The sequence below is a fragment of the Schistosoma haematobium genome, chromosome 7 (assembly GCF_000699445.3).
Source record: "Schistosoma haematobium chromosome 7, whole genome shotgun sequence".
Lineage (NCBI taxonomy): Eukaryota > Metazoa > Platyhelminthes > Trematoda > Strigeidida > Schistosomatidae > Schistosoma > Schistosoma haematobium.
In genome coordinates, this window is record NC_067202.1 from 19,426,222 (window position 1) to 19,452,584 (window position 26,363).

Consider the following 26,363-nt stretch of genomic DNA (forward strand, 5'->3'; position numbering starts at 1 on the left):
GGAGCAGACTAAAGAAAATCAGGCAGGTTTTCGACCTGGATGTGGTTGTATATGATAAGTCTTGTCGATGAAACGTTATATACGATTCCTAAGCTATTCCGGTAACCCGCAGTCTAGAACTACACAGCGACTTGAACACCAGAGAGAAGACACAAGTATGAGAGGAAAATACTTTATCCCAAGGTTCATTTTTGTACAGAAAATCATAGGTATTTATAGATGTTGGCGTCTGTTAAATCAACATCATATTTCAGCCAATCCGTTAACGACATATTATGCTACCGACCAATAGTAGCACGCCACGTTGGAATTCCAGAACGTTACATCATGCTCTGATTGGCTAGGTCTCTTCGGCTCCTTTTGGGCCTCTGGAGGCTCCGTTGAAGTTCTCCGGAAGCCGACTCAACAGTATAGACCAGATGCTCACACTACGTCAGGTTCTAGAACACAGACACACATTTAGACGCCACACAATGGTAGTATTTCTCGACCTTAAGGCGGCATTCGACTCTGTTGATCGTGAGGTTCTATGGCAGTGTTTGTCACTGAAAGGAGTACCAAAGAAGTACATTAACCTTATAAAGGCTCTCTACTCGAACACAACTGGTCGAGTGAGAGCTTATGGCGAACTGTCATCAGAATTGATTACCTCAAGTGGTGTTCGTCAGGGCTGTCCACTCTCTCCATTCTTGTTCAACTTTGTCATTGACGTACTTTTAGAGATAACACTTTCCTCATCTAAATTTCCAGGGTTAAACGTCTACCAGGAGATTCACTTGTTGACTTAGAATATGCTGATGACATAGTTTTATTTGGTGAAGACGCTGACAAAGTGCAGAGTCTTCTGACCACTCTAAGCAACAATGCAAGCATGTTCGGGATGCGATTCTCTCCCTCGAAATGCAAAATGTTGCTTCAGGATTGGGTTACATCGACACCCGAACTAGTGATAGGAAGTGAAGTAGTTGAGTGTGTCGACCGCTTCACTTATCTTGGAAGTCTCATCAGCCCTTGTGGTCTGGTGTGTGACGAAATCTCAGCACGGATACAGAAAGATCAACTAGCTTTTGCCAACTTGCGTCATTTATGGTGTAGGCGAGATATCCGTCTATCAACCAAAGCATGGGTTTACTGCGCAGCAGTTCGTTCCGTCCTACTTTGTGGCAGTGAAACATGACTGGTAAGAGTACAGGGTATTCCTAAGTTACTAGTATTTGATCATAGGTGTCTTCGAAACATTGCTCGTATATCCTGGGAACACCGGGTAAGTAACACAGTTGTTAGGAAACGGGTACTAAGTAAGGATGGCAAATCGATTGATGAAGTAGTGAAACTTCATTAGTTGATATGGCTGAGACATGTGTTACGTATGCCCAACCACCGACGGCCTCGACGCGCGATGTTCAATGGTATAGGAGTAGATCAGAAGAAAGTTAGGGGTGGCCAGACCAGAACATGGCACAAGTCCATGAAGTCACTGACAAGTGGACTGAGTCATGTTGGTAGGTGTAGACTATCTGGTTGCGATCCGCGAGATGATAGCAACCGATGGTTAGAGACCCTGAATGACATGGCTCATAATCGTTTGCAATGGCGCAGGTGCATCCACTATTTGTTATCCCAAATTCTAATATTCTGAATTTTCCATGTCCTTTTCTTTTTCCTATTTCCAAATTTATTTCACTGGATTATACTCCTTGAATAACATCTTCAAACCATAATCTTTCCGATTACTGCTTACACTCTTACTACCTCTACCACTACGGGATTTCAATCGACAACTGCATCTCTGTGCTAATGTGGTGTGGCAACTCGAACTGACGTACGTACGTACGAAGTTCTACCTTGTTACTGACTGACTGACTAGGACGAAAAGATGGCAGTCACAACTTCTACGATTAAAACGGAGTGGTGTATATCGCCATCGAACACAAACCTTGGGGTTGCATTGGTAAATGACAAAGCTTCCCTGTGAATGCGTTCCAGATAGCGATTATGATATAAGCCGTTTGTTGGTCTACGCCTAAGCTTTCTTCACTCTTTGAGACAGCCAAGGTGAGTCTTTGAGGAGCTATCAAATAAGTAAAAGTTAACTAAAAGCGTTCCTTATTTTTTGGCTGAAGTTGCTAAAACATATCTTTGGCTTACACAAAGGTGTTTAGATATCAATTAAAACTTCGTCGGAATGAATTTCCTTTTCAAAATCGACTAACTGATTCACTACTTCGTCTTTGGATGGATTTCTGACATTTTAATCTTCAAATGAATCCCTCTAAAGAGTCTTGCTTTATGAGGTGTTTCTGCGTAAACTGCATGCTCTCATTAGATCATTTAGTCCAGATAAAGCATAATTGAAAACATTAATGAAAGTTGATAGCGAGATGGTTTGTGTGTCCATTGCTGTGTTGATTCTGAGTATGGTTAATTTAGACAATGTTTCTCTCTATCCCTATCATTGGTACTTTCTAGAAATAGACGGTTATCTAAGGATTAATGGCAGGCGACAGTCGTCATTATCTGTTTGTTGGGACACCAAAAGACCTACATAATTGTTTTTGAGCTTGACTTAGGATATCTACATGGATGTCAAAATCACCTGCTAGAATTACTACGTATGAACTCCTAGATTTCTAAAGATCAGAAGGCTTCCTCCAAAACTCACCTTTCACTCAATACACAAAAATCAGTAATGGAAGATGAGGAACAAGCAGCAATATATGTACGTGTCATCATGAGTCCTCCAAAACGAGTTCTTACTGTAGCAAAACGTTGGCCATCGCACAAGCAATTAGCCCCTTTCATATATTTTGATAGGACAATGACAAGACAGAGTTGATCTGATCAAATCAACACAAGCCATTGTAGATAGGAAACCATTTTAAGGAATGTTTTTTTTAGATTTTCCATCTTAGTATACTACTGAATTCACATACCCATCTATGAACTGAATAAAAACGGCTAGGTGTATAATTTTTACAATCTTCCAACATGGATCGTAAGAGATCGAATACAATTTCAGTTATGTTCACTTTCATTTTGGTCATTCTGTTGGATGAGTACAGTATGTGGATCTATATTAATACATGGCTTCAAATGAAAGCTAATTTACGTGGGAGGTAGGATCGACATAAGAATAACAATGTGAATAACTAGCACACTAGAGGTTAGTGATCACATTATAAAACCTAATGACACTTGAAAAAATGCAATGACCAATGCGAGCCGTGGCTTATCCATGAAGTCGAAAACTCACACCTATCTGTTTGGGTTTCCGCAGTAATAAAAAGTATGTAGCCCTAACCCACCTACCAATTAAAAGTATAGAAACGTGAAAAAATTTACTACAAATTCCTTTCACAGGGAAGTTCTCACTGCCTACTCGCGGCATAATTGTTGTTTGCGAAATTGAGGGGATAGAAAGCGAATATCCGGAGCTTCAACCGGGTTTCGGTGGACACGAAGGGTCCGCCTAGGGGAGTTGAACAACCCTGATTCTGAACCAATGGTGCAAAAGGGCTGGCTTCAGTATCCAGAGAGAACAAACGGAGTATGAACCTATTGTTGGTCACCGACTACATCTTCTGACGTTGCTCCACTGCCTTGCGGATCAGACCTTTAGGTTGAAGGCTCCGGGTGTGGCCCTCTAAAAAAAGCACCTGCTTCCGTTCGGGCACCCGGGCAGTACCACAGCCCACACACAAGTGACTTACGTGGCGCAAATGTGTATTCGGTGCCCCTTTATACTAATATTTATGTATTCAAATAAAATAAATAATAAAATTTTCTTTCCACCTGATGAGAATGTCTACATAAAATTTTGATATACATATTAAATGAAATAAACATCAATAAATAAATCTGTTGATAAACATACCGTAATAAGTTCCATTTCTCAAATAATGCAGCTGATGTCTTATCCTTAGCAGTTTTTACAACAGCTGATGTTTTAAGATATCTAGAAGGTTATCAGAGGACAAGAACAATTTCATATAATAAATGAATGTTATTTCTTTCTAAAATCATTTATCATTAGAGTGATAAGTGAAATTGTTAAGGATATGTAATCCTTAAATACAACTTATGATTAAATTATTCAATATGACCTCTTTTCATGAACTTCGTGCAGTGGAGGCTGATGTTGGCGTTCTGGTCTCAACAGGCAGAGCTAGGCAGAAAAAGGACTAATAAGGACACTAGGCTGTTCATATCGGTCAATAAGTCATTGTTGTGCCACAGTGCTAGGATTGTATGAGTCGTATTCTGATTGGCTACCTGATCACATGATATTAGCCGACCACAAATCACAACAATATTCACTTCACAAGTCTTGCTCTTGTCATAACAACTATCATATAATGAGGTAGAATCATCAACACTTTTTTTCAAATATATATATCTGAACTGTTGTAAAGAGACCCCTGACCACAGGTCTTTTAACGTGATTCAATGTTAAGAATGAAATTAAAGGCTAGTGTTGAATTCAAAATATAGTTTAAGTCATTAATATCATATTTCTAACTATTTAGTTTGCTATTCTGTAAACCATAATCACATCATATCAACAGCGTTATATTTTTTCAGGACACTCATATTACTTTGACGTGAACATGGGTAAGCCTATGCAACAACATCAAGAGAAATCTAGCAAATAACTAATAGACTTACGCATCACTGGTTCGCAAAGTATCTAGACCTTGTTTAACCTCACTTTTTAGTTCTTCAATTGGTGTTATACCAAGCTGGCGCTTTAAAAACTGCTGCCGACGAAATTTAGATAATAAGACTTGTCGCAGTGTTTGAATTTCATCTTCGACCTCAAAGAAGGATAAAAATAACAGTTAAAATCGTACATTTTTAGATTATTGATATGTAAAAGATTAGAATACGAAGAAATATTAGATAAGAATCTGAGAGGTAAAATCCAAGGAAATATACACTGAGACTAATACTTCTCATTATATAATACCTCGATACTAATAATTTCTCCACTGCCTTGTAAAATTAGCCTACTTAGGAAATTACGAGTATCTTACAGAACACAACCGCCATACTAAAACATGCAGTGCATTAAGCGAAAAATCAATCGACTTCCAAAGAAGTTAAGTTCATTTGGAATCTGAAAGAGTCAAAAGAAAATGGCCCTGCTAAAAGACATGCACACGAGTTGGAGTTAGCGGAATCCGCTATCAGAAATGTACTGTCAGAATAGGTTTTAGCAGTACATAATACTGAAGTGATAAGTAGGTTGGAGGCGAGACACAACCAAGAAGGATTTTGAAGTAGGTACATAGAAGTTACACTCAGACAGCGTAGAACTTGTACTTATGTACATAGGTTTAAGTTACCATACCCCATTAGTACAGAGATGAAATTGTCGGGCGAAATCCCTGAATAGTTGAGGTAGTAGTGTGGTGTGTGCTACTTATATTGACACAAGTGGTGTATGACGTTAGTCGTGAACAGAATGTCTGACAACAAAGAGACAAGAGGATCGAACAGTGAAGAATGGAAACAGAATGCTATTTGTATGAAAATGCAAGAACAATGAAGTCGGAGTCATTTGAGACAATTGATAGACATTTTGCAAGTTAAGCATTTACTATACGATTTTTAGATTTTATTAATAAGTCCTGTAATTTTGTGTCAAATACATTATATTGTTCCCACTGGTGTTCTTGTTCACTACAGTAGCAGTATTAGTGATAATACGAAATATTAGGCATCGAAGATACGACTCGAAAAGAAAACACAAATTAGCGAAATAAAATCAGAAAAAGTTATGAGGAAATTAGAATCTTAGGATTTGGGGAGAGACAGGGAATGAATGCACCTACGTCAGTGCAAAGGACTTTGAGCCGTCATTCAATGTCTCTAACCATTGATTACGATAATCGCGCGGACCCCAACCAGGTAGTCTGTACCTATTAACATGGATAAGTCTGATTGTCAGTAACTTCACGGATTGATGTCTAGTTTTGGTTTGGCCGACCCTAGCTTTTTCTCAGCCTGCTCTTGTGTAAAAAAACTGTCCGTTGAGGTAGGTGGGCATACGCAACACCTATACCAACCACCTCAGTCGATGAAGATTTACTACCTCATTAATCGATTTCACATCTTTACCTAGTACTCTATTCCCAACGCAGGCATTGCCTACTCCTTGCTCCCAGCATACACGAGCAATGTTTTGTAGAGACCTATGATCGAATACCATTAACCTACAAATATCCTCTACTCTTAATGGTCATGTTTCACATTTATAAAGTAGAACGGAGTGAACAGCTGCGCAGTAAACTGGCTCTAGTTTGAAGATATATATCTCGTCTAATCCACAAGTGATGCAGGTTGGCAAAAGCCGATTAAGCCTTCTGAATCCGTGCTGAGACTTCGTCAGACACCAGGGTGGGACTATAATTTATGGACGACCTTCGAGAGACGATAACGTGACCTTGAGAGTGTTCACCTACTGAATGAGGGTTATAAAGCAGTGTGAGAGATTAGAATTGCGATTTACAGTTGATGGTTAGGATAAGGATTTAGGGTTTTCATCACCGACTGACATCAGCCAAAATGCCAAAACGCAATTTAGCCAAATGGATGGATTTCGCGCCGAAATCAAATGGCTGTTATCTCATATCTGATTGGTTCATCCATAAATTGTAGTCTCAATGACACCAGACCATCAGTACTGATGAGACTCCTGAGATATATTAGGTGGTTGATATGTTCACCTACTTCACTCCCTATTAATAATTCAGGTAATGACGCAAGCCGATTCTGAATATTTTACCTTTGGAGGGGGTGAATCGCATTCTAAGCCTATATGATTTATTGCCTAAGATGTTCAAAAGACTGCACTTTTACAAACTTCACCGAACAGAACTATATCATCTGTGTATCCTAGGTCAACAAGTGAATTTCCTGGTAGAAGATCAATCCCTGAAAAGTCAGGCGATGAGTGCTATCCCTAAAAGCATGTCTATGACACAGTTAAATAAAAATGGGGAAAGCGGATAACCCTGACAAACATCGCTTGAAGTAACCGATTCCGATTAGAGAATTCCTCCATTTAAAGAAGATACGTCCTTAATTAAACGAAGAAAGTAAAATAAAATTACAGCAGGATCGCCATTGGCTTATATTCTGAGCTATATCTGATAACATCTCTAGGACCCCAACCAGGGATTCGTGAAGGACCGAAAGAAGCCAGTCCAGTAGAGTTTTCATTCAGACGACCTCTCCATTTTTTTCCAACCAGTCCCAGAGTCGGCAAATAATGCACGACGTGGAATTCTCTGGGATGACACTCGTAGAACACGTACAACCCACCGAAGTCAATGTTTCAAGATAGTGACATCAACTGAATTATCGTCGCTGTGCCCGAACACACAATTCTGAACCTCTGCATTACTAACATGGTGTTGCCACTGGATGCTGGCAATACTTCGGAGGTAACGATGATCAAACAGAGTCGTCTAGCATCCTCAGCCCCCAACTACCCTAAAGGTATAGCCAACTCTCTCTGTTGTCCGATATGCGTTAGTGTGCGAACGTTGAAAAAAGTCAGTTTGAATAATATACGTGGTTTCAGAAGGACTGTTTCGGTATTCGTATTTGGTGGAAGCATCGAGATCGTTCAGACAGAACAGCTCCCACCATAGGTGAGCTGCTGTATAAGTTGAAATATAAGGATACACAAAGTGGGGATAGAAGAGCGGACAAGTGACGTAATAATTGAAAAAAGAATGAACGCGAATTGTCTGACTTTCAGTCGAGGTGCGAATAGCATTTTCAGTAATTATCGTCATTTCATTTTATTTGTATGGGCTGTGATACTCCTCAGGTGCCCGGACCGAGGCATGTGGTTCTCTTAGAGGGCCACACCCGAAGCCTTCAACCTAAAGGTCTAATCCACAAGGCAATGGAGCAACGGCAGGAGATGCAACCCCATGGTAGCCGGTGACTAACAATTGGTTCATACGTCACTTGTTCCTTCAGGATCCTGGAGCCCATGAGTACCACTGGTTTGGAATCAGGGTTTTTCAACTTCCCATGTCTATGTCCCATGCCCCCATGTTCAACTCTTCATGTCCACCAACCCGGTTAAAGCGCTAGTGATTCGCTTTTTGTCCTCTCAATTTCGTAAACAATACTCGTGATGCGAGAAGGCAGTGACTAGGACTTCCCTGGCAGTGGTTGTATGCACGTGGTCATGTGAGAGCATTTCGAGAGAGAGAGCTGATTCTCCCCAACCTCGCATTTGGAAGTTATCTGAATAACAAGTGGTCACCGTTATCTGTTCGCTGAGCCGCAACCCCGTAAGACCTTCCTGAGTGCCTTTCGGTTTCGTCTAGTTTACCTAATTGGTCATTAAAATTACCTGCCATTATTACTACATCATAGCGTTTAGCTCTTCGGAGGTTGGATAGCTCCCCATAAAATTCAACTTCGTCCGGGCTGCAATCAGCGAAAGCATAGACAGAGACAACGAAAAGGCAACGGCATGTGTCCCTATCTTTTCGAGCTTTCTTTGTCCCATTTATTCACACATCTCACAAGTGACTGTGTAATGAAATCCAGTTCAAGAGAGCATGACCTGCTTTAGAAATTAATACTATATCTACACTAGAAGGGCCACAAGAAGTAGTAATAGGGTCTCCAGAAACTCAAAAGGTAATATTGCCCGTTCTCTATATTGAAAAGGTGAAGTCAAAGGAATGGTCACATTTGGATCCTGTATGCGCGTTTCGGAGACGCAGCATACAACGATGGTGTAAGATTCTAGAGTCCTGGATAAAGAAGCATGTTGTTCGGACATTAGCAGCTCCAACATGTAGTTTCGAGCCTGGTTTCAGGAGACTAGGAATAACATTCGTGAACTCAAATCATTAGCACTGGTGGCACGCTGTGATAAAGATATACTAGAATAGTTAGTAGCTGGTAAGGTAGAATTATTAAAAGGCGGGGAAAGAATTCGATCGTCAGTAAGATGATCGGGGGTGCTGATAGAGATATGAAGGCAACTGTCACTTCCTGGCTGCTCACATCGTAAAACGATGTCTTATTGAGGGACCTGGGAAAGAAACATATTTAGGGGTCAGTCAGTCAGCTACAACGTAGGACCAGGCACATATATGCATCGGTCCAAGTTGCCATACCTCATTAACACAACAAGATGGACACCGGATTCACAAAAGTAGGTAATTCAGAGGTGGTAATATATAGGAGAAAGATTGCATATAAGGATATAGTATAGGAAGAAAGAATTAGTTAGTAGAAAGATATGAAGTGATTTTAATTTATTAGTTTAAGGAAAAAAAAGAGTGTGTACACCGACGCCATTGTGATCGATTCTGAGCCATGTCACCAAGAGTCTCCAACCATTGGTTACGATTGTCATGCGGACCCCAACCAAGTAGTCTGCACCTACCAACATGGCTCAGACTAGAAGTTAGTGACTTCAATCACTGATGCCACGTTTTGGTTTGGCCACCCCTAACTTTCTTCCAACCATCCCCTACACCGGTTAGCATTGCACGTCGTGGTAATCGGTGTTCAGGCATACGTAACACGTAGCCCAACCATCTCAGTCGATGAAGATTAACAACCTCATCAACTGATTTACAATCATTCCCTAATACCCTGCGTCTAACCTCATTATTACTTACCCGGTGATCCCAGCAGACGCGAGCAATATTTCTAAGGCATCTGTGGTCAAATACTAGTAGCTTACGAGTATCTTCTACTCTTAATGGCCATGTTTCGTTGCCGTAAATTAAAACAGAACGAACTGCCGCGCAGTATACTCGTCCTTTTATTGATAGACGGATATCTCGCCTTCGCCATAGGTGACGTAAGTTGGCAAAAGTCAAACGAGCTTTTCGAATCCGTGGTGAGGTTTCGTCCGATACCAACCCGTTAGGGCTGATCAGACTTCCAAGATAAGTGAAGTTGTCGACGCGTTCGACTACTTCACTCCCTATCCTTAGTTCGGGTGTTGACGCAGACCAGTCCTGAAGCAACAACTTGCATTTAGAGGGAGAGAAGCGCATCCCAAATATTCTGGCATTGTTGCTTAGTGCTACCAAAAGACTGCATTTTATCAGCGTCTTCACCAAACAGGACTATGTCATCTGCGTATTCTAAGTCGATAAGTGGACCTCCTGGTAGGAGATCAACACCCGAGGATTCAGACGACGAGAAAGTTATTTCCATTAGTAGATCTATGATGAAGTTAAACAAAAATGGAGAAAGTGGACAGCCTTGACGGACACCACTTGAGGTTGCAAAAGTAGATGACAGTTCGCCATAAGCTCTGACTCGACTAGTAGTGTTCGAGTAAAGAGCCTTTACAAGGTTTATGTACTTCTGCGGTACGCCTTTCAATGACAGACACTGCCACAGAATCTCGCGGTCTACGGAGTCAAATGCTGCTTTTAAGTCAAGAAAGACCACCATTATCAGACGTCGATAAGTATGCCTATGTTCTAGAACCTGACGAATGGTGAATATGTGGTCGATGCAGCCACGACCAGGTCTGAAGCCAGCTTGGTTCTCTCGTGTTTGCAGTTCACGAGTTTTAGTTAGGCGTCTGATAATTATCAAGGCTAGTATTTTAGATACTATATTAGTTAAACTAATCCCTCTATGGTTGTCACAGGATGATTTTAACCCTCTCTTATATATTGGGACGATAAGTGATTGTGACCAGTCAGATGGAATAACGTCTAATTCCCAGATTTTAGCTAAAATATTAGTCAACCTAATCGCTAAAATTGAACCACCATCCTCAAAGACCTCTGGAGCCAATCCATCTGGACCAGCTGCCCTTCCTCGTTTCAGATTAACTATAGCCTTTTGAACTTCTGTTAGAGTTGGGGGACCTACTTCAATGTTCCATTCACACTGTCTGGGAATGGAAGGTAGTTGTAGAGTAGCTGAAGGTCAGTTGAACTGTTCTCTGAAATGTTCCGCCCATCGTTCTAAACGTCTGGACTGAGAGCAGATGAGAGTATCGTCTTTTTCCGAAATAATCTCACTTGCACTTGACTTATTAATTCCTGTCTCTTTTATTAGTCTGTAAAGCTGTCTTGTGTTCCCTATAGTCACCGCCTTTTCCATCTCTTTTGCTTTCGTTACCCACCACTGCTCACGGTCGTCTCTTAGACTTTTTCTTAACCTAGATCTTATTTGTTTACGCTCTTCATCATGTTCAGAACCTGATGGGACGAGTTTGCGAGAATCCATCAGTGTGATAGATCTTGAAGAAATCCACTGGTTCTTTGTAACTCTGTGGTTTAAGTCACTAATGGATGTCACTGCTGTTTCCACAGCTGTTTGTATGTCTTTCCAAGCAACATCGTGGAAGGGTTCTTCTGGAGGTACCTGAAAAGGAGATTGGATTAGAGGTGGTCTTAGTGACCTGAGAGCGTGACCGCAATGCCCAAGGGACAACTGCTTGAGGCCGGTCGCGCAAGGCCTTTTCGTGGGAGGATTTTGACGTGTTAGCTCCGTTCTTCAAAGGGCCTTACCGCCGGAGACGGAAATCCGTGAGGTAAGGTGAGGTGTGCATTTTTAGGGTCGACCTTTTCTAACCCCACCTCTCCTTGTGGGAAGGCAGCATCGCTGTCATGCTGGTTGTCTGAAGGAAACACCTTACTGCTGTCACACCTCTGTACAGTCAGCATTACGACTTCGCCTTCGGACATTAGGTTTGTTGCTTTTAGTCTTACCGCTCTTCGAACGACCCGTCTGACATGGCAGGACCTTGAGGAACGGTTGTTCCAGCCAGTATAGCTCAGTTGCTTCATCAGGATAGGCAAACCCGACCACCACGTCAAGGTAGCAACAACGGTCGGGGTGGTCTTAACGACCTAGAAGCGTGACTAAGGAACCCAACGGAAAACTGCTTAGGGCCGGCTGTGTACGGCTTTTTTGTGGGAGGGTTTTGATGTATTAGCTCCGCACTTCAAAAGACATTACCGGCGGAAACGGAAACCCGTGGGGTAAAATGAAGTGTGACATTTTTTGGGTCAACCTTTTCTAACCCCTTCCGTTCGTCGTGAAAAGTCATCATCGCCGCAGATGCTGGTTGTCCGAGGAAAACACCTTACTGCTGTCATCCCTCCTACAATAAGTAGTACGAATTTGCTATGGGTCTTAATTTACTACTTCTTACCGTTCTCCACCCGACTGCCTGGCACGGTAGAACCTAAAGGAACTGTGTTCTGGCCAATATAGCTCGGCTGAGTCATTACGATAGGCAAGCCCAACCACCATGTCATGGTAGCAGTTATGAGGGAAGGAATGTTATACTAAATAACATACAAAACTCGTAATTCGAATATTCGTATACCACCAGAATGGTTACTTGAGGATCGAATCAAGTGGAAAAATTCCCTTACTGAGTTAGAAACCTGAAAGCAAAATGGCGAAACAAGCCTTAAGATCCAGGGTTTCGGGGTAGTCACGTTTAGAAAGCCAATGCTTTCAAGACTTGTATGGGTAAAACGAGTGATTCCCAAAACATCATATGTGCAATACAAATGCTCGTAGTCTTAGAAATAAAACCTTCGAGCTAAGTTTGATGGTAGATGAATTAAGTCCCGATATAAGTGTTGTCACAGAAATGTGGCATATCATAGATGTAGACTGTTCTCCAATCATTGCAGGATACATCTGCATTGAAAGTGATAGAGTTATAAATCGCAAGGAAGGAGGCATGATATTATATGTCGGAGATCATTTTCGTGTATAATCGAGCACATCACAGGGGCACGTGATGTACATGAGGTAATTTGTTGTACAATTAAATTTACGTGAATTAGTGACTATAAGATGAATGTACCGTAGTTCATGTTATCTTGCTGACGACTTTGCCTGAAGTCGAATCTGTTCTTGAAGTAAGGTCGACTGTTGTCTCATCGTTGGAGATTTCAAAGTGAGGGGTATACTCTACAAGTAACGTTAATAACACTCGTCATAATCCCACCACTTAGATACTAGCTATAGGACCCATACATGTGACTGTGGAAGCTGTTTTTCGATTAGCCTAAGACCTGATAAGACACTAGGTCTTGATGGGTTAATTCCACCGTTGTTGTCATCTCTCGCAGACATTATTTCAGGACCACTCATGACGCTTTCCAGCATATCTTTTTCCCAAACTCAACTACCTTGGGATTGGAAAGATGTTATAGTTAGTCCTACACTTAAATAGACACCGTGTCTACGTATCGACCTGTCAGACTAACCAGCATAGTAGTTAAGTCACATGAAAAAAATCCGGGCTGTTACTACGTAACACGGACTCATGCGACCGGTTAAGCAACACAGGTTTCAGACAGAGTTCATGCTTAACCAACTTATCACGAGAGAGGATCGGACAAGTCTAAGATGACAGTTTGTCGATGTGATATTCATGGATTTTATCAGAGCATTTTATAAGGTCTCTCACTTAGGGCTTATGCAGCTCTCTAACTTTGGAATAACAGATGCCATACAATAATGGATAAAGAGCTTCCTCTCTGGCCCAGGACAGTGAGGGGAAATGGGACACTCGATAGAAGCCGGTCAAAAGTGGGGTACCCCAAGAGAACATCCTAGCTTCCCTATTTTTCTTCTATACATTAATGAACTACCGCCGCTGCTTAGGTTGTCGACTTCACTGTTTGCAGATGTCAAAATCTGGAGGACAAAAAGTGGTGAGGCTAATAACCTTGATCTCCAGGCTGACCTAGAAGAATCAGGTAGGTGTACCAAAGTTGGGGCTCAGAAACTGAGTTTAGGAAGTGTGATAATGCACATAGGACACAGTAACGATTACCAGTATACCACTGACCGTACTTCGCTTCCAAGTATGCACTAACAGAGTTAGGGATAATAGTAGTAAGTCACGACTTAAAAACAACTGCACATTGCAACGCAACAGCCATCAAAGGAGTTTAAGCGTTTTAGTCACTTGACCGAGCATTCAAATGCTTTGACGAGACGTTTCGGATTTTATATTCCACCTATGTAAGAGCGCACCTGGAGTACTGTATCCAAGCAGCCTGTTTATGTGTTGCTAAAAATACTAACACACCCAAGCGTGTTCACTGTATGAGAACAAAGTTAGTGAAAGGTACTTTCAAAATCTCTTACAATGAGGGTTGAAACCCTGAACCTTTTCCCCATAACATATCGTAGAACGCGAGGTGGCCTTACATCGGCCTTCTGTATTTTTATTAACGACTTGAGTGTTAATATGTTTCATCATTTTACTCCTCCCCCCAGAACTAATCATCTCCGAGGCTGTAGAAAAAGGGTTCAAAAACCGTGAACTCATAAACTTAGAGTGTGGTTCCGTTTCTCTCACTAAGTAGTCAATGACTGAATGCCTTACCCAAACAAGTGGCATCAGTTTTATCAGTGAACATTTTCGAGAGGATGGACTCTAACTAGAAAACCAACTGCAAGGATTAACACAGGTCCACCGACTTAATATCCTTATTACTGAAGACTAAATACCTCCACACTCCGTCAAATTCCGTATAGAAATTTTAGTATTAAAAAATATTCACCACCCTCGAGTACATTTTTGGTGTCTGAGTACATAACTCATGATATCATGCCACAGGATAAACATTTATTGCATGGGACCATACAGACTAACTAGAATCTATATTCATACTTAAGACATATTTTATGGCCAACCACTCTAACAACCATGAGTAGCATAGTTTGAATAGGTGACTATATGGTTGAGGACTAAGTAAACAACGAAGCTCTAATTCCACAACACGGAACGTTCATCTTATAGGCAAATTATTATTCTTTGGTAGTAAAATTTCACATACTTGCTTTAATTCTTCAGTCCATTGTGCTCTCATTTTAATGAGTGAATCACCAGACACATTGTTTGTTTGACTGTAATCCTCTGAAATATCGATACCAATAGCGATGTCATTACATTCATCCTTGTCTGTTTAAAAATAAGACTATTAAAAAGGTTTTACGCAAAAAGACATCTGTATGGAAAGTAAATAATCCAAAGGAAATTAAACGGAGACTATGCAATATGCTGAAGTGAAATTGACAAGGATATTGTTTACCCTGATTTAAACAGGCGTTCTAGTCATTTTTCTTAGCTTATATACTCTACTCTTGATGTAACGAATACGAATGTTTACACGAGCACCGAAGTCTAATGAATAGACGTAAATATACAAACTGTTTGCTAAACTGACATGAATGTTGAGTGAACAATTTATCTACGCTAGTAAAATTTTCTCGTTGATTTCACTTAGAGAAGCAATAGTAAAATTTCACAAGCTTCAGTATCTAAAACCACTAAAATGTAGAAGAAGCAAAGATTCCGATTTGTATACTAAAGACAGAAGACCTACGGCCTATGTTATTGCTTTCCTAGTATGCTTCTGTGAGTGTTCAGTCTTCTCTTGAAAGAGTAAATTGAAGATGCGGACAACACTGCTTCGGGCAGCAGGTTCCAATCATTGATGACTCGATGTGAAACCCTGTATGCCACGGGTATTTTGTTCGTTCTAGGCTTTTTTTACTCACCTGCCATGTCCTCTGAGATGTCCCGATCTAGTGGGAAGAAAAAGAGAATAAATTAGGTCCAAAATCATTTCTCAGTATTCTGTACATCAAAATGAGATCTCCCCTTAATCTGCGATAGGACAGAGTAAAGAGGTCCAGCTTTTCAAGCCGCTCTTTGTATGGTAAACCCCGGAGTTCTGGAATTGCACGGGTAACTGCCCTCTGTATTTTTTCTAGGATATCCGAGTCACCTTTTAAACAGGGGCTTGCAGCCTGAATGCAGTTCTCAAGCTTAGTTCTCACTAAGGATGTGTATACTGTAGTGAACATGGTAGTATCTAACTTAGTAAATGTCCGTTTTAAAGCCCAGAGGGTTCGAAACCCTTAGCTGAGACTTCCCGGCAATGGGCCGTCGTCTTAAGATCATGACTCACTGTCACCCCTAGATCCTTATGAGACCGGACTACGGGTAATGGCACTTCCCCTATGTTGTACCTATTAACCTTGGAATCCCCAAAATACATGTAGACACGCTTTGCCGCGTTTATAGGCATCAGCCACTCTTTAGACCAGTTTATCATATTATTTAAGTCTGCCTGAAGAGCACATGCGTCTTTGTCTCCAGTTATTACTCGCCAGATTTTTACATCGTCAGCGTGTAATAACATTGGAGACTGTACTATACTTGAAAGATCATTAACATACATTACAAAAAGTAAGGGACCTAGGACGGAACCTTGAGGTACCCCACTAAGCACTTGTCTCCAGATGGAGCACTTGAAGTTTATTCTTACTTTCTGCCTACGACCTACTAGGAAATCCTTAATCCATTTTAAAAGAGGTCCGGAAATATCAAGGTTTTCCAACCTCAATAGCAGTCTATTAGTTGGCACCTTGTCAAAAGCCTTACTGAAATCTATGTAGACAACATCCACTGAGTTTCCGTCATCTAGCGCATTTATCCAAAACTCCCTTGCTATAAGGAGGTTCGTTGTACAAGATAAACCCTTCCTAAAACCATGTTCTACGTTTAGCAAGTTATTGGTTTCCATAAATGTCATTATGGTCCGTTTGACTATTCTTTCCAAGATTTTAACTATAACACTGGTGAGGCTTACAGGTCTGTAAGTCGATGGAACTTGTCGTGGACCTGTTTTATGTATGGAAGTGACGATTGCATCCTTCCAGTCCATAGGTAACACACTTTGGTCAAGTGACATATTGAATATCATAGTCAGTGGGGCCGCGATATATTGTGCAATATGTCTCAAGATTTTGGGATGTAGTTCATCTGGTCCTGTTGACTTTTCCATGTTTAAGGTGCTAAGAGCCTTAAGCACATCTTCTTGGTCGAAGTCCACGGTGAGCAGTTGGTTAGTTGACTGTTTATTTTGGTCTGGTTCTTTCTCTAGAGGAGGTTCCTGAGTGAAAACTGCCCCAAAATAATCACCCATAGCCTCTGCTTTTTCCTGATCTTCCTCTATCATTTCAGATTCACACCCTTCTTTAATTATGTTGGGAATCCAATGATGCATCCTTGTTCGGTAGTTTATGTACGAGAATATTCCCTTGGGCTGCTTGAGTGCAGATTATGCCAACTACATTTCACATTTTCTTTGAGCTTCCCGAATTTTTGTTATACATATTCGGGATCCAATCAGTTTACGTGATTTACCTAGAATCAGGTTCCTTTCTTCAACGGTGTTGAATGTAACCTTCAAAAGGCGGTTTTTCTGGGGACTTTCACAATCCACCTTTTGTCCTATTCTATCAAGTTTACAAATACTAACTCCTGAAACTGTATCTGGGAGTAGTTTACTTATTAAGGACTTAATATGATTGAGATCGTATTAGAAATATTAGAAATCCTACAATATATGACTTCAGAAAATCTTCTTCTCTTTTAGATTTAGTCTTCACACACGGTGATGACGTTGGTCAAATGACTTTACTCCCACCACTAGGGAGAAGTGACCATGCAGACATCTTGTTCAAATTCATGGCTGACTGCCTGTCAAACTGCTGCGCCGGTCCGTCCTAACATATGGAGGCAATCAACTCTGCAGCATCGGCTGAAAACTGGGAAATTGACGCAAAAGCATCAGTACAAGAGGCATCGACTTTTTTCAGGCAGTTATGCAATCGGGTAACTCAACCATACATACCCTGGATAGGCCGGGATATTCGACGTTTGTTAAGACAAAAGAAGAAATGTTGGGATGTTGCCATCCGCCTTGGCACAGCAGGTACGATGGAACGTTACAAATCGATAATAAACAAGTGTATAACGAAAATTCGGGAAGCTCAAAGAAAATGTGAAATGTAGTTGGCATAATCTGCACTCAAGCAGCCCAAGGGAATATTCTCGTACATAAACTACCGAACAAGGATGCATCATTGGATTCCCAACATAATTAAAGAAGGGTGTGAATCTGAAATGATAGAGGAAGATCAGGAAAAAGCAGAGGCTATGGGTGATTATTTTGGGGCAGTTTTCACTCAGGAACCTCCTCTAGAGAAAGAACCAGACCAAAATAAACAGTCAACTAACCAACTGCTCACCGTGGACTTCGACCAAGAAGATGTGCTTAAGGCTCTTAGCACCTTAAACATGGAAAAGTCAACAGGACCAGATGAACTACATCCCAAAATCTTGAGACATATTGCACAATATATCGCGGCCCCACTGACTATGATATTCAATATGTCACTTGACCAAAGTGTGTTACCTATGGACTGGAAGGATGCAATCGTCACTTCCATACATAAAACAGGTCCACGACAAGTTCCATCGACTTACAGACCTGTAAGCCTCACCAGTGTTATAGTTAAAATCTTGGAAAGAATAGTCAAACGGACCATAATGACATTTATGGAAACCAATAACTTGCTAAACGTAGAACATGGTTTTAGGAAGGGTTTATCTTGTACAACGAACCTCCTTATAGCAAGGGAGTTTTGGATAAATGCGCTAGATGACGGAAACTCAGTGGATGTTGTCTACATAGATTTCAGTAAGGCTTTGACAAGGTGCCAACTAATAGACTGCTATTGAGGTTGGAAAACCTTGATATTTCCGGACCTCTTTTAAAATGGATTAAGGATTTCCTAGTAGGTCGTAGGCAGAAAGTAAGAATAAACTTCAAGTGCTCCATCTGGAGACAAGTGCTTAGTGGGGTACCTCAAGGTTCCGTCCTAGGTCCCTTACTTTTGTAATGTATGTTAATGATCTTTCAAGTATAGTACAGTCTCCAATGTTATTACACGCTGACGATGTAAAAATCTGGCGAGTAATAACTGGAGACAAAGACGCATGTGCTCTTCAGGCAGACTTAAATAATATGATAAACTGGTCTAAAGAGTGGCTGATGCCTATAAACGCGGCAAAGCGTGTCTACATGTATTTTGGGGATTCCAAGGTTAATAGGTACAACATAGGGAAGTGCCATTACCCGTAGTCCGGTCTCATAAGGATCTAGGGGTGACAGTGAGTCATGATCTTAAGACGACGGCCCATTGCCGGGAAGTCTCAGCTAAGGGGTTTCGAACCCTCTGGGCTTTAAAACGGACATTTACTAAGTTAGATACTACCATGTTCACTACAGTATACACATCCTTAGTGAGAACTAAGCTTGAGAACTGCATTCAGGCTGCAAGCCCCTGTTTAAAAGGTGACTCGGATATCCTAGAAAAAATACAGAGGGCAGTTACCCGTGCAATTCCAGAACTCCGGGGTTTACCATACAAAGAGCGGCTTGAAAAGCTGGACCTCTTTACTCTGTCCTATCGCAGATTAAGGGGAGATCTCATTTTGATGTACAGAATACTGAGAAATGATTTTGGACCTAATTTATTCTCTTTTTCTTCCCACTAGATCGGGACATCTCAGAGGACATGGCAGGTGAGTAAAAAGCCTAGAACGAACAAAATACCCGTGGCATACAGGGTTTCACATCGAGTCATCAATGATTGGAACCTGCTGAGTGTTGTCCGCATCTTCAATTTACTCTTTCAAGAGAAGACTGAACACTCACAGAAGCATACTAGGAAAGCAATAACATAGGCCGTAGGCCTTCTGCTTTCACTACACAAATCTGAGTCTCAGTAATCATATTATCAGGGCAACTCCCATCGTTTTTCTTGTAGGCCAAAGCCAATAGGCTCATAGCCTTCTGGAGCAGTAACTATTTACTTGTACAGCAGAACATAGAAAGCTAATGCGAGTTAGGCTTCGAGCAACTTTTGTATGCTGTATGACTTAGACGTTTATACATCTTATGGTACCACCTTTTACATTCATTGCAATGCATTCCTTCCTTAACGGGGAACAGGCAGTTTGGTTGTCTACATTTACAAGTCTTACCAACCATTGTAATTTGATTAAAAAGGTTTGAAACACAATACGATCACAATGTGAACACGAGTGTCAGTCAATAAGTAAAGAAAGAGGTACCACAGGACAAAGCTTAACAAAAATTTCAAACCTTAACAAAAGTTCTTATAGTTAAGCTAGACCAAGAATGCTTTACGATGCAACAAGTACACAAAGCAAGGATAATCACAATAAGTACAAAAATCACTTCCCTTTTCGAAACGATACAAATACTGACTTTATTTTGTCTTGAGAACTTACAGAGAATGCTTTTCACATGAACTGTTTAAAACGAAGATTTAGGAAAACTAACCGTCAAGATATGCTAGATTCATTTGAGGTCTGATGTGAGGGGCAACGCTTCAGGGGTCTCGTCCACTGATGGAGGTCGCTGAGCACTTCAAGGTCAAACTGTTGTAAAATGATTGGCGCGTCACCTCGATAGTTAGTCAAGTTTTGCAGAAGCGGTCAAATCAAGACCATTTTAGATTTGATTTGAGTTTAGCCAGGCTTCAATTAAACGCAACTCAAATTCGTAAATGTGTCCTTCAGCTTAACAACCAATCAAAATGAAGCGGGAATCATTATGTCCGCCTTCTTTGTAAGCAATGGCGGTCGGCTTTCTTCGTTCTGTGATTTTTTCAGCTATTTCTTTTGTGTAGCTATGTAATTTAATGTTTCAGTGTGCTAAAATGCAGAAGTTAATGTAATACTCTAAACGTTGGAGCAAAAGTTTTCCTGATTTTGTTTTGTTTTCTGGGTCTTTCCTGCTGCTACTGAAGTCAATGTATTTATTCAGCTAGGCTGGCTAGTATTAACATAAAACCTTATGTTTTTAAATGATAATCGGTTATATTTAACCTTGTTTTCTAGATATCCGAAACCGAAGTTCGTTTTTATTTAGCTAAAATAATTGTTGCTGCCGCCTGTGACTCTAACTGTTCGTATGTTCGTTCCTAACTGTCCTTTATGATATTAACGGCAAAATGAAGGGAAACAATCTACGGTTTTTAATCTTCTTCGGTATTATGGACAACACTATCCCACCAACGAGTCAAACTAATACTGAGTGCCCAGCAGTAGTGGATATCAGTACTGATTTCGTAAGGACCCAGACTTCCGACAACTACAGATGAAGTCACAGATGATACCAATCTATTGCAGAGGGTTTGTTATAAAAAATATGCCATACAGCAGTAATAGACGAGTTGTACTCATTACGTAGTGTGTTAAAGCAAGCTTAACATTGAAAAGTCGGAAATCTGCTACCAGTGTGTAGTGTATGTTTGCTGTTTTGGCCATAAAAGGAAGCCGAAGGGTCATGATCACGGAGTAAAAAGGCAATTAACTGTTATTAAGCTGACTTTTTTACGGATCATATTTCACCACTCTCAAATTTTTGTTTTTTTACGGTATGATGTCAACCGGTACCTAATATGTTTACCCTTACGATGAAAAGTACCTGCAAATTTTCACCTTCATATTCGAATCATTTTTGGACAACTGTCTTCCAGTTTGAGTGCTCCGTACGCTCCGAGAAACTATTTCTACAACATTCGTAGTTCCAGTATAACTTTCTCACGCGGTAAGTTCAAATTAGACACTAGTCTTTCTAAATAAGCCTGTTAAGCTAATATCCCTATTCTCTATTTCAGTTAATCAGTGAAGACATGTACCACGTGTATCTGCTGTATACCTCCATTTTACTCTAATTCTAACTGTTATATCTTCTGAAAAATAAAATTGCAATATGCAGCAAAAACAGACTTATTTGTTTTGATGGAGATATGGGGTTCATGTGATTTTTAGCAGGACTGTAGTAATATTCCCACTAAAGAGCAAAGCGAGTGCGTAGACCTATCTAAGGTGCAATACAGGGTGCCTGTGAGTTACTAGTGTTCCATTAGTGCGGGCAGGGGCATTGCTTGCTTATCATATGGCATTTGAATAAGGAGCTATAAGATTAGACGCGGGTACGGTTAGGATGTGTAACGCGTGTCCATCCATGGTGGTTAGAATAAATTATGAGAGCACCCAAGTCTGTAGGTTTCCCAAGAAAATAACGAAGATATTTACTAAGTCACTTAGGTTAACTACATATGAACTAGATGCTGAGAGGCTCGTGTATCACAAGTTTCTTGCAACGATTAAGTAGATAAAACAAAGTAGCATTAGATTTAAAAATTTATTCACGAACTTTCATTAGAAATGGAATATCAAACAAAGGTTTAAACAAAGTTCCCGTTTAAAAGTTGCAATGGTAATGTTAAGCTGCAGTCTTTGCTGTTCTTTTCCAAACGAAAGGGTAAAAGCAACTCAGAAAATACTGGAAGTGGTTGTGAGACTAGGATGGACGTTCAGCATCCCTTTTACAAACAGTCTTAAGGATCTGTGAAGCTTCACTCCTGTTGCATTCTAAATGAAAGAATAGTAATCAATTTAGTCAGGAATGTGGAATAGATAAATAACCGAATTACATGCTTTTTAGCAAATAATTTATGCAGTTGTGATTTACCTTGGGTTCATAAGTATTAGATCAGGTCAGCTACTATGACTTGTGCAAAGCATAACATGGGCTTAGTACCGTATCGCAACAGTACCAAAAGTATTTTTTCCTACTTTTAATCAGAGTGATTTGAATAAGTAAACTCATTAGAACCAGGCAGCTCTAATTACTGTAGCGGTAAATAAATCTCCAAAATAAATAGCTCTGTAAGTTTTCGACATTGAATGCTGACCACATGTTTTAGTGGACTCATCTAGCTGAAGGCATCCGTACCAGATCACGTGTGGTAACGCCATGCTCAACTGCTACTGCAATCGCTAGCCAGATTAGATCAGAGAATTCCGATATATTGGTTGTCGCCAAATATACTCTTCCGATCTCCTCGACTCTGTCTTTTGATTTCTCTTGGTGGTTACGAATTATATTAAAAGGTGTTACTGGTAAAAGCGTTGCCAAACACTGAATACCTGTATCATCTTCATTGGTGAGACCGACATGATCTGGTACACCTAATTGCAACTGTGAATCTGTTCCTTTTTGGGATTTTTATATATTATTGCCTTATTTTTTATACGTTGTGATTTTTTTTCGTGTTTTTTCTTGGATATATATATTTTTCCCCTCGTTCATTACCGTACTTCATATTTCATCATGAACGAACAGACTCCTAAAGTATTTAAGATTAAGACCACGTCCCCACCCTCGTTTCACCGTATGCTTTTCTGACCCGACAACATCGAAACCTGGTTTTGCTACTCAGAAGCCGACTTCTCCGAGCACGGCGTGATCAACACACGTGCGCGATTCCTCGCAGTAGACGAGGCACTACCGCGCGAATTCAACAGGTGCGTAACACCTAGTATGTTTACTAGTGATGTTTCTGAGCCTTACGAAACGCTAAAACGTTCTATTCTTAAACGCGGAGACCTAACCGATCGACAAAGATTAGACGAACTCCTCAATAACATCGACCTGCAACACGGTTCCGCGACGGACATGTTGCAAAGGATGAGAGAGGTTATAGCCTAAGAACTTTCGACGAAGGCCTGTTTAAACAACTTTTCTTGTCCAAACTTCCTCAACAGGTGCAAGCTGTGCTTGTCTCGTTTCAAAACAACGCCTTAGACGAACTGGCTGCATCTGCCGACCGCATTTTAGAAATTAAGAAATTTTCTACTACCGAGGCTTTTTCAGTCAAAGAAAAGCCTCAAACGACTCAGAACGACATAACCGAGTTATGTAATACACTTAAACGTCATTGCAGAAAACCCTGCAATTTTCCCAACTCAAAACCGACTGACTCGGGAAACTTCCAAGCCGGCACGCGTTAACGGCAACCGTAGCCGGCGAACATTGCCGCCTGTTATACGTCACAGATGTGACAACAAGAGTTCGCTACTGGCGAAGAAGTTAGCGTTCTCACAGCGAATCCCAACGATCGGCTCTAAACGTACAGGCGGCAATCGGAAAACCGATCGCAACGTATGGCAAAAGGTACGTTTACCCTAACATGGATTTGCGCAAACCCATTCACTGGATCTTCGTTGTTGCAGATGTTTCTATGCCAATCATTGGTATGGATCTTCTACAACACCATAATCTGATCATCTACATGCGCAAACGGAGGCTAGTAGACGGAAACAGTAATTTGTCCGTTTGAGTAACTTCCTTTTCTGGTTGCAGATTATCCCCAGTCACAATTAAGCATATGATAGACCCACTCTATCAACCACTACTCGACAATTACTTTGAGATACAACAAACTCAACTGGAACTACCGTGTGTAACCAGCAACGTTACACATCACATCACGACTACAGGACCACCTGTATTCTCTAAAGCACAACAACTAGCTCCTGGAAATCTAAGGTCAGAAAAAAACGATTTCGACCATATGATAGACTTAGGAATCATACGACCGTCAAGTAGCCCTTATGCATCTTCGTTGCACATGGTCCCTAAAAAGGACAGCAACGATTGGCGTCCAACTGGTGACTATCGGCGATTGGATGCAAAAACCATTCCCGATCGTTACACGTCACCTCAAATTCACGATTTGACAGCTACCTTGAAAGGTACAACTGTCTTTTCAAAAATCGACTTGGTTAAAGCGTATAACGAAATACCTATGGCCACAGACGACATACCGAAAACCACCATCATAACTCCCTTCGGACTCTATGAATTTTTGCGAATGCCTTTCGGTTTAAGAAACGCGGCTCAAACATTCCAAAGATTCATAGACGACGTTTTTCGAGGTCTCAACTTCGTACATGCGTATGTTGACGACTGCCTAATCGCAAGTTCAGACAGAGAATTACATCTCAAGCATCTGGATCTTGTTTTCGAACGACTACAAAAACATGGCATAACTGTAAACGTTCAGAAATGCCAAATTGGGACCGACTCATTAGACTTTCCGAGACACACTATCGACGCTCAAGGCATTCGACCCCTTAGAACCAAAGTGGCGGCCATTCTGGATTACCCAGAACCGACCACCGTCAAGCAATTAAGCACGTTTAACGGCCTGGTAAGTTTCTATAGACATTTCATACCGAAATGCGCATTACTCATGAAACCGCTAACCGACGAACTTCATGGAAATGCGAAATCCATTAATTTGGACGACACCGCACGAAAAGCATTCTCCACAGTTAAGGAACTGATTGCTAAAGCAACAATGCTCGCACATCAGGACACCCGAGCACCCATCAATATCGCAGTAGACGCATCCGACTCGGCAATCGGAGGAGTCTTACAACAATGGGTTAACAACTCCTGGCAACCCTTGGCATTTTTCTCTACAATGTTGATAGACTCCGAATCGAGGTACAGCACATTTGGTAGGGAACTCCTAGCTATGTATTGTGCTGTACGGCATTTCCAACACTATATCGAAGGCCGTGAATCCACTCTTTTCACGGACCATAAACCGCTCACTTTCTCGTTAAGCTCTCCTTCTGACAAGTACTCTCCCCGTGAGTCTCGACAACTGGACTACATTTCGCAGTTTACTTCAGACATTCAACACATCTCTGGAGCAAACAATGTAGTTGCAGACGCTTTATCTCGCATAACTTCCTTGAACAGTTTCCAAGGAATCGACCTTCTTAAACTCGCCCAGCTTCAAAAAGAAGACAGTGATCTTCAGCACGAGTTATCGTCCACAACACTTAAACTACGCATCGAACAGATGGGAACAGGTAAGGAAACCTTACTTTGTGACACATCTACGGGTAGGGATCGCCCAATCGTGCCGAAACATTATCGACGCAATGTCTTCAACACATTGCACAAACTTTCGCATCCAGGTGTTCGTGCAACCATCAAGCTTATAGCAGAACGGTTTTGCTGGCCTGGCATGAACAAAGACGTGAGGGAGTGGGCACGCTCCTGTGTAAGCTGCCAAAAATCTAAGGTTATTAGACACAATAAATGTCCCTTAGGCTCATTTAAAACTCCCGATGCTCGTTTCGACCATGTTCATCTGGATTTGGTAGGACCTTTACCAGATTCAAATGGATACTCTTATCTCTTAACCTGCGTAGACCGTTTCACTCGATGGCCAGAAGCAGTACCTATCAAGGACATCACTGTTGAAACAGTGGCTCGCGCCTTCGTCGAACGATGGGTAGCAAACTTCGGCTGCCCTTCAACCATCACTACAGACCGCGGACGTCAGTTTGAATCTGATCTTTTCCGTCGTCTGAGCACACTTTTAGGAATCACTCGATTCCGAACGACCGCCTACCATCCACAAGCAAACGGGTTGGTAGAACGTTTTCACCGACAACTAAAAGCTTCACTATCAGCTTCAAACGTTTCACAGTGGACCGACGCTCTTCCACTTGTCTTATTAGGTATTCGCAATGCAGTGAAAGCTGACATTGGATACACTGCGGCTCAACTCGTCTATGGAACGACACTTCGACTTCCAGGAGAATT

General features: G+C 41.2%; 1 protein-coding gene across 1 annotated transcript in view; it reads right to left on the reverse strand.

The window, feature by feature from the left end:
• TPD52_2 (tumor protein D52) overlaps nt 1-20,351 on the reverse strand; it is a 32,884-nt gene extending 12,533 nt beyond the window's left edge. The window contains exons 1-4 of the mRNA XM_051218166.1: nt 20,223-20,351; nt 14,835-14,959; nt 4,666-4,814; nt 3,875-3,955 (exon numbers count right to left, since the gene is read on the reverse strand). Of these exons, the coding sequence (XP_051064612.1) occupies nt 3,875-3,955; nt 4,666-4,814; nt 14,835-14,959; nt 20,223-20,244 (377 nt within the window). The 5' untranslated portion in view covers nt 20,245-20,351. The remainder of the gene's footprint in view (nt 1-3,874; nt 3,956-4,665; nt 4,815-14,834; nt 14,960-20,222) is intronic.
• Between the last annotated feature and the right edge of the window lie 6,012 nt (nt 20,352-26,363).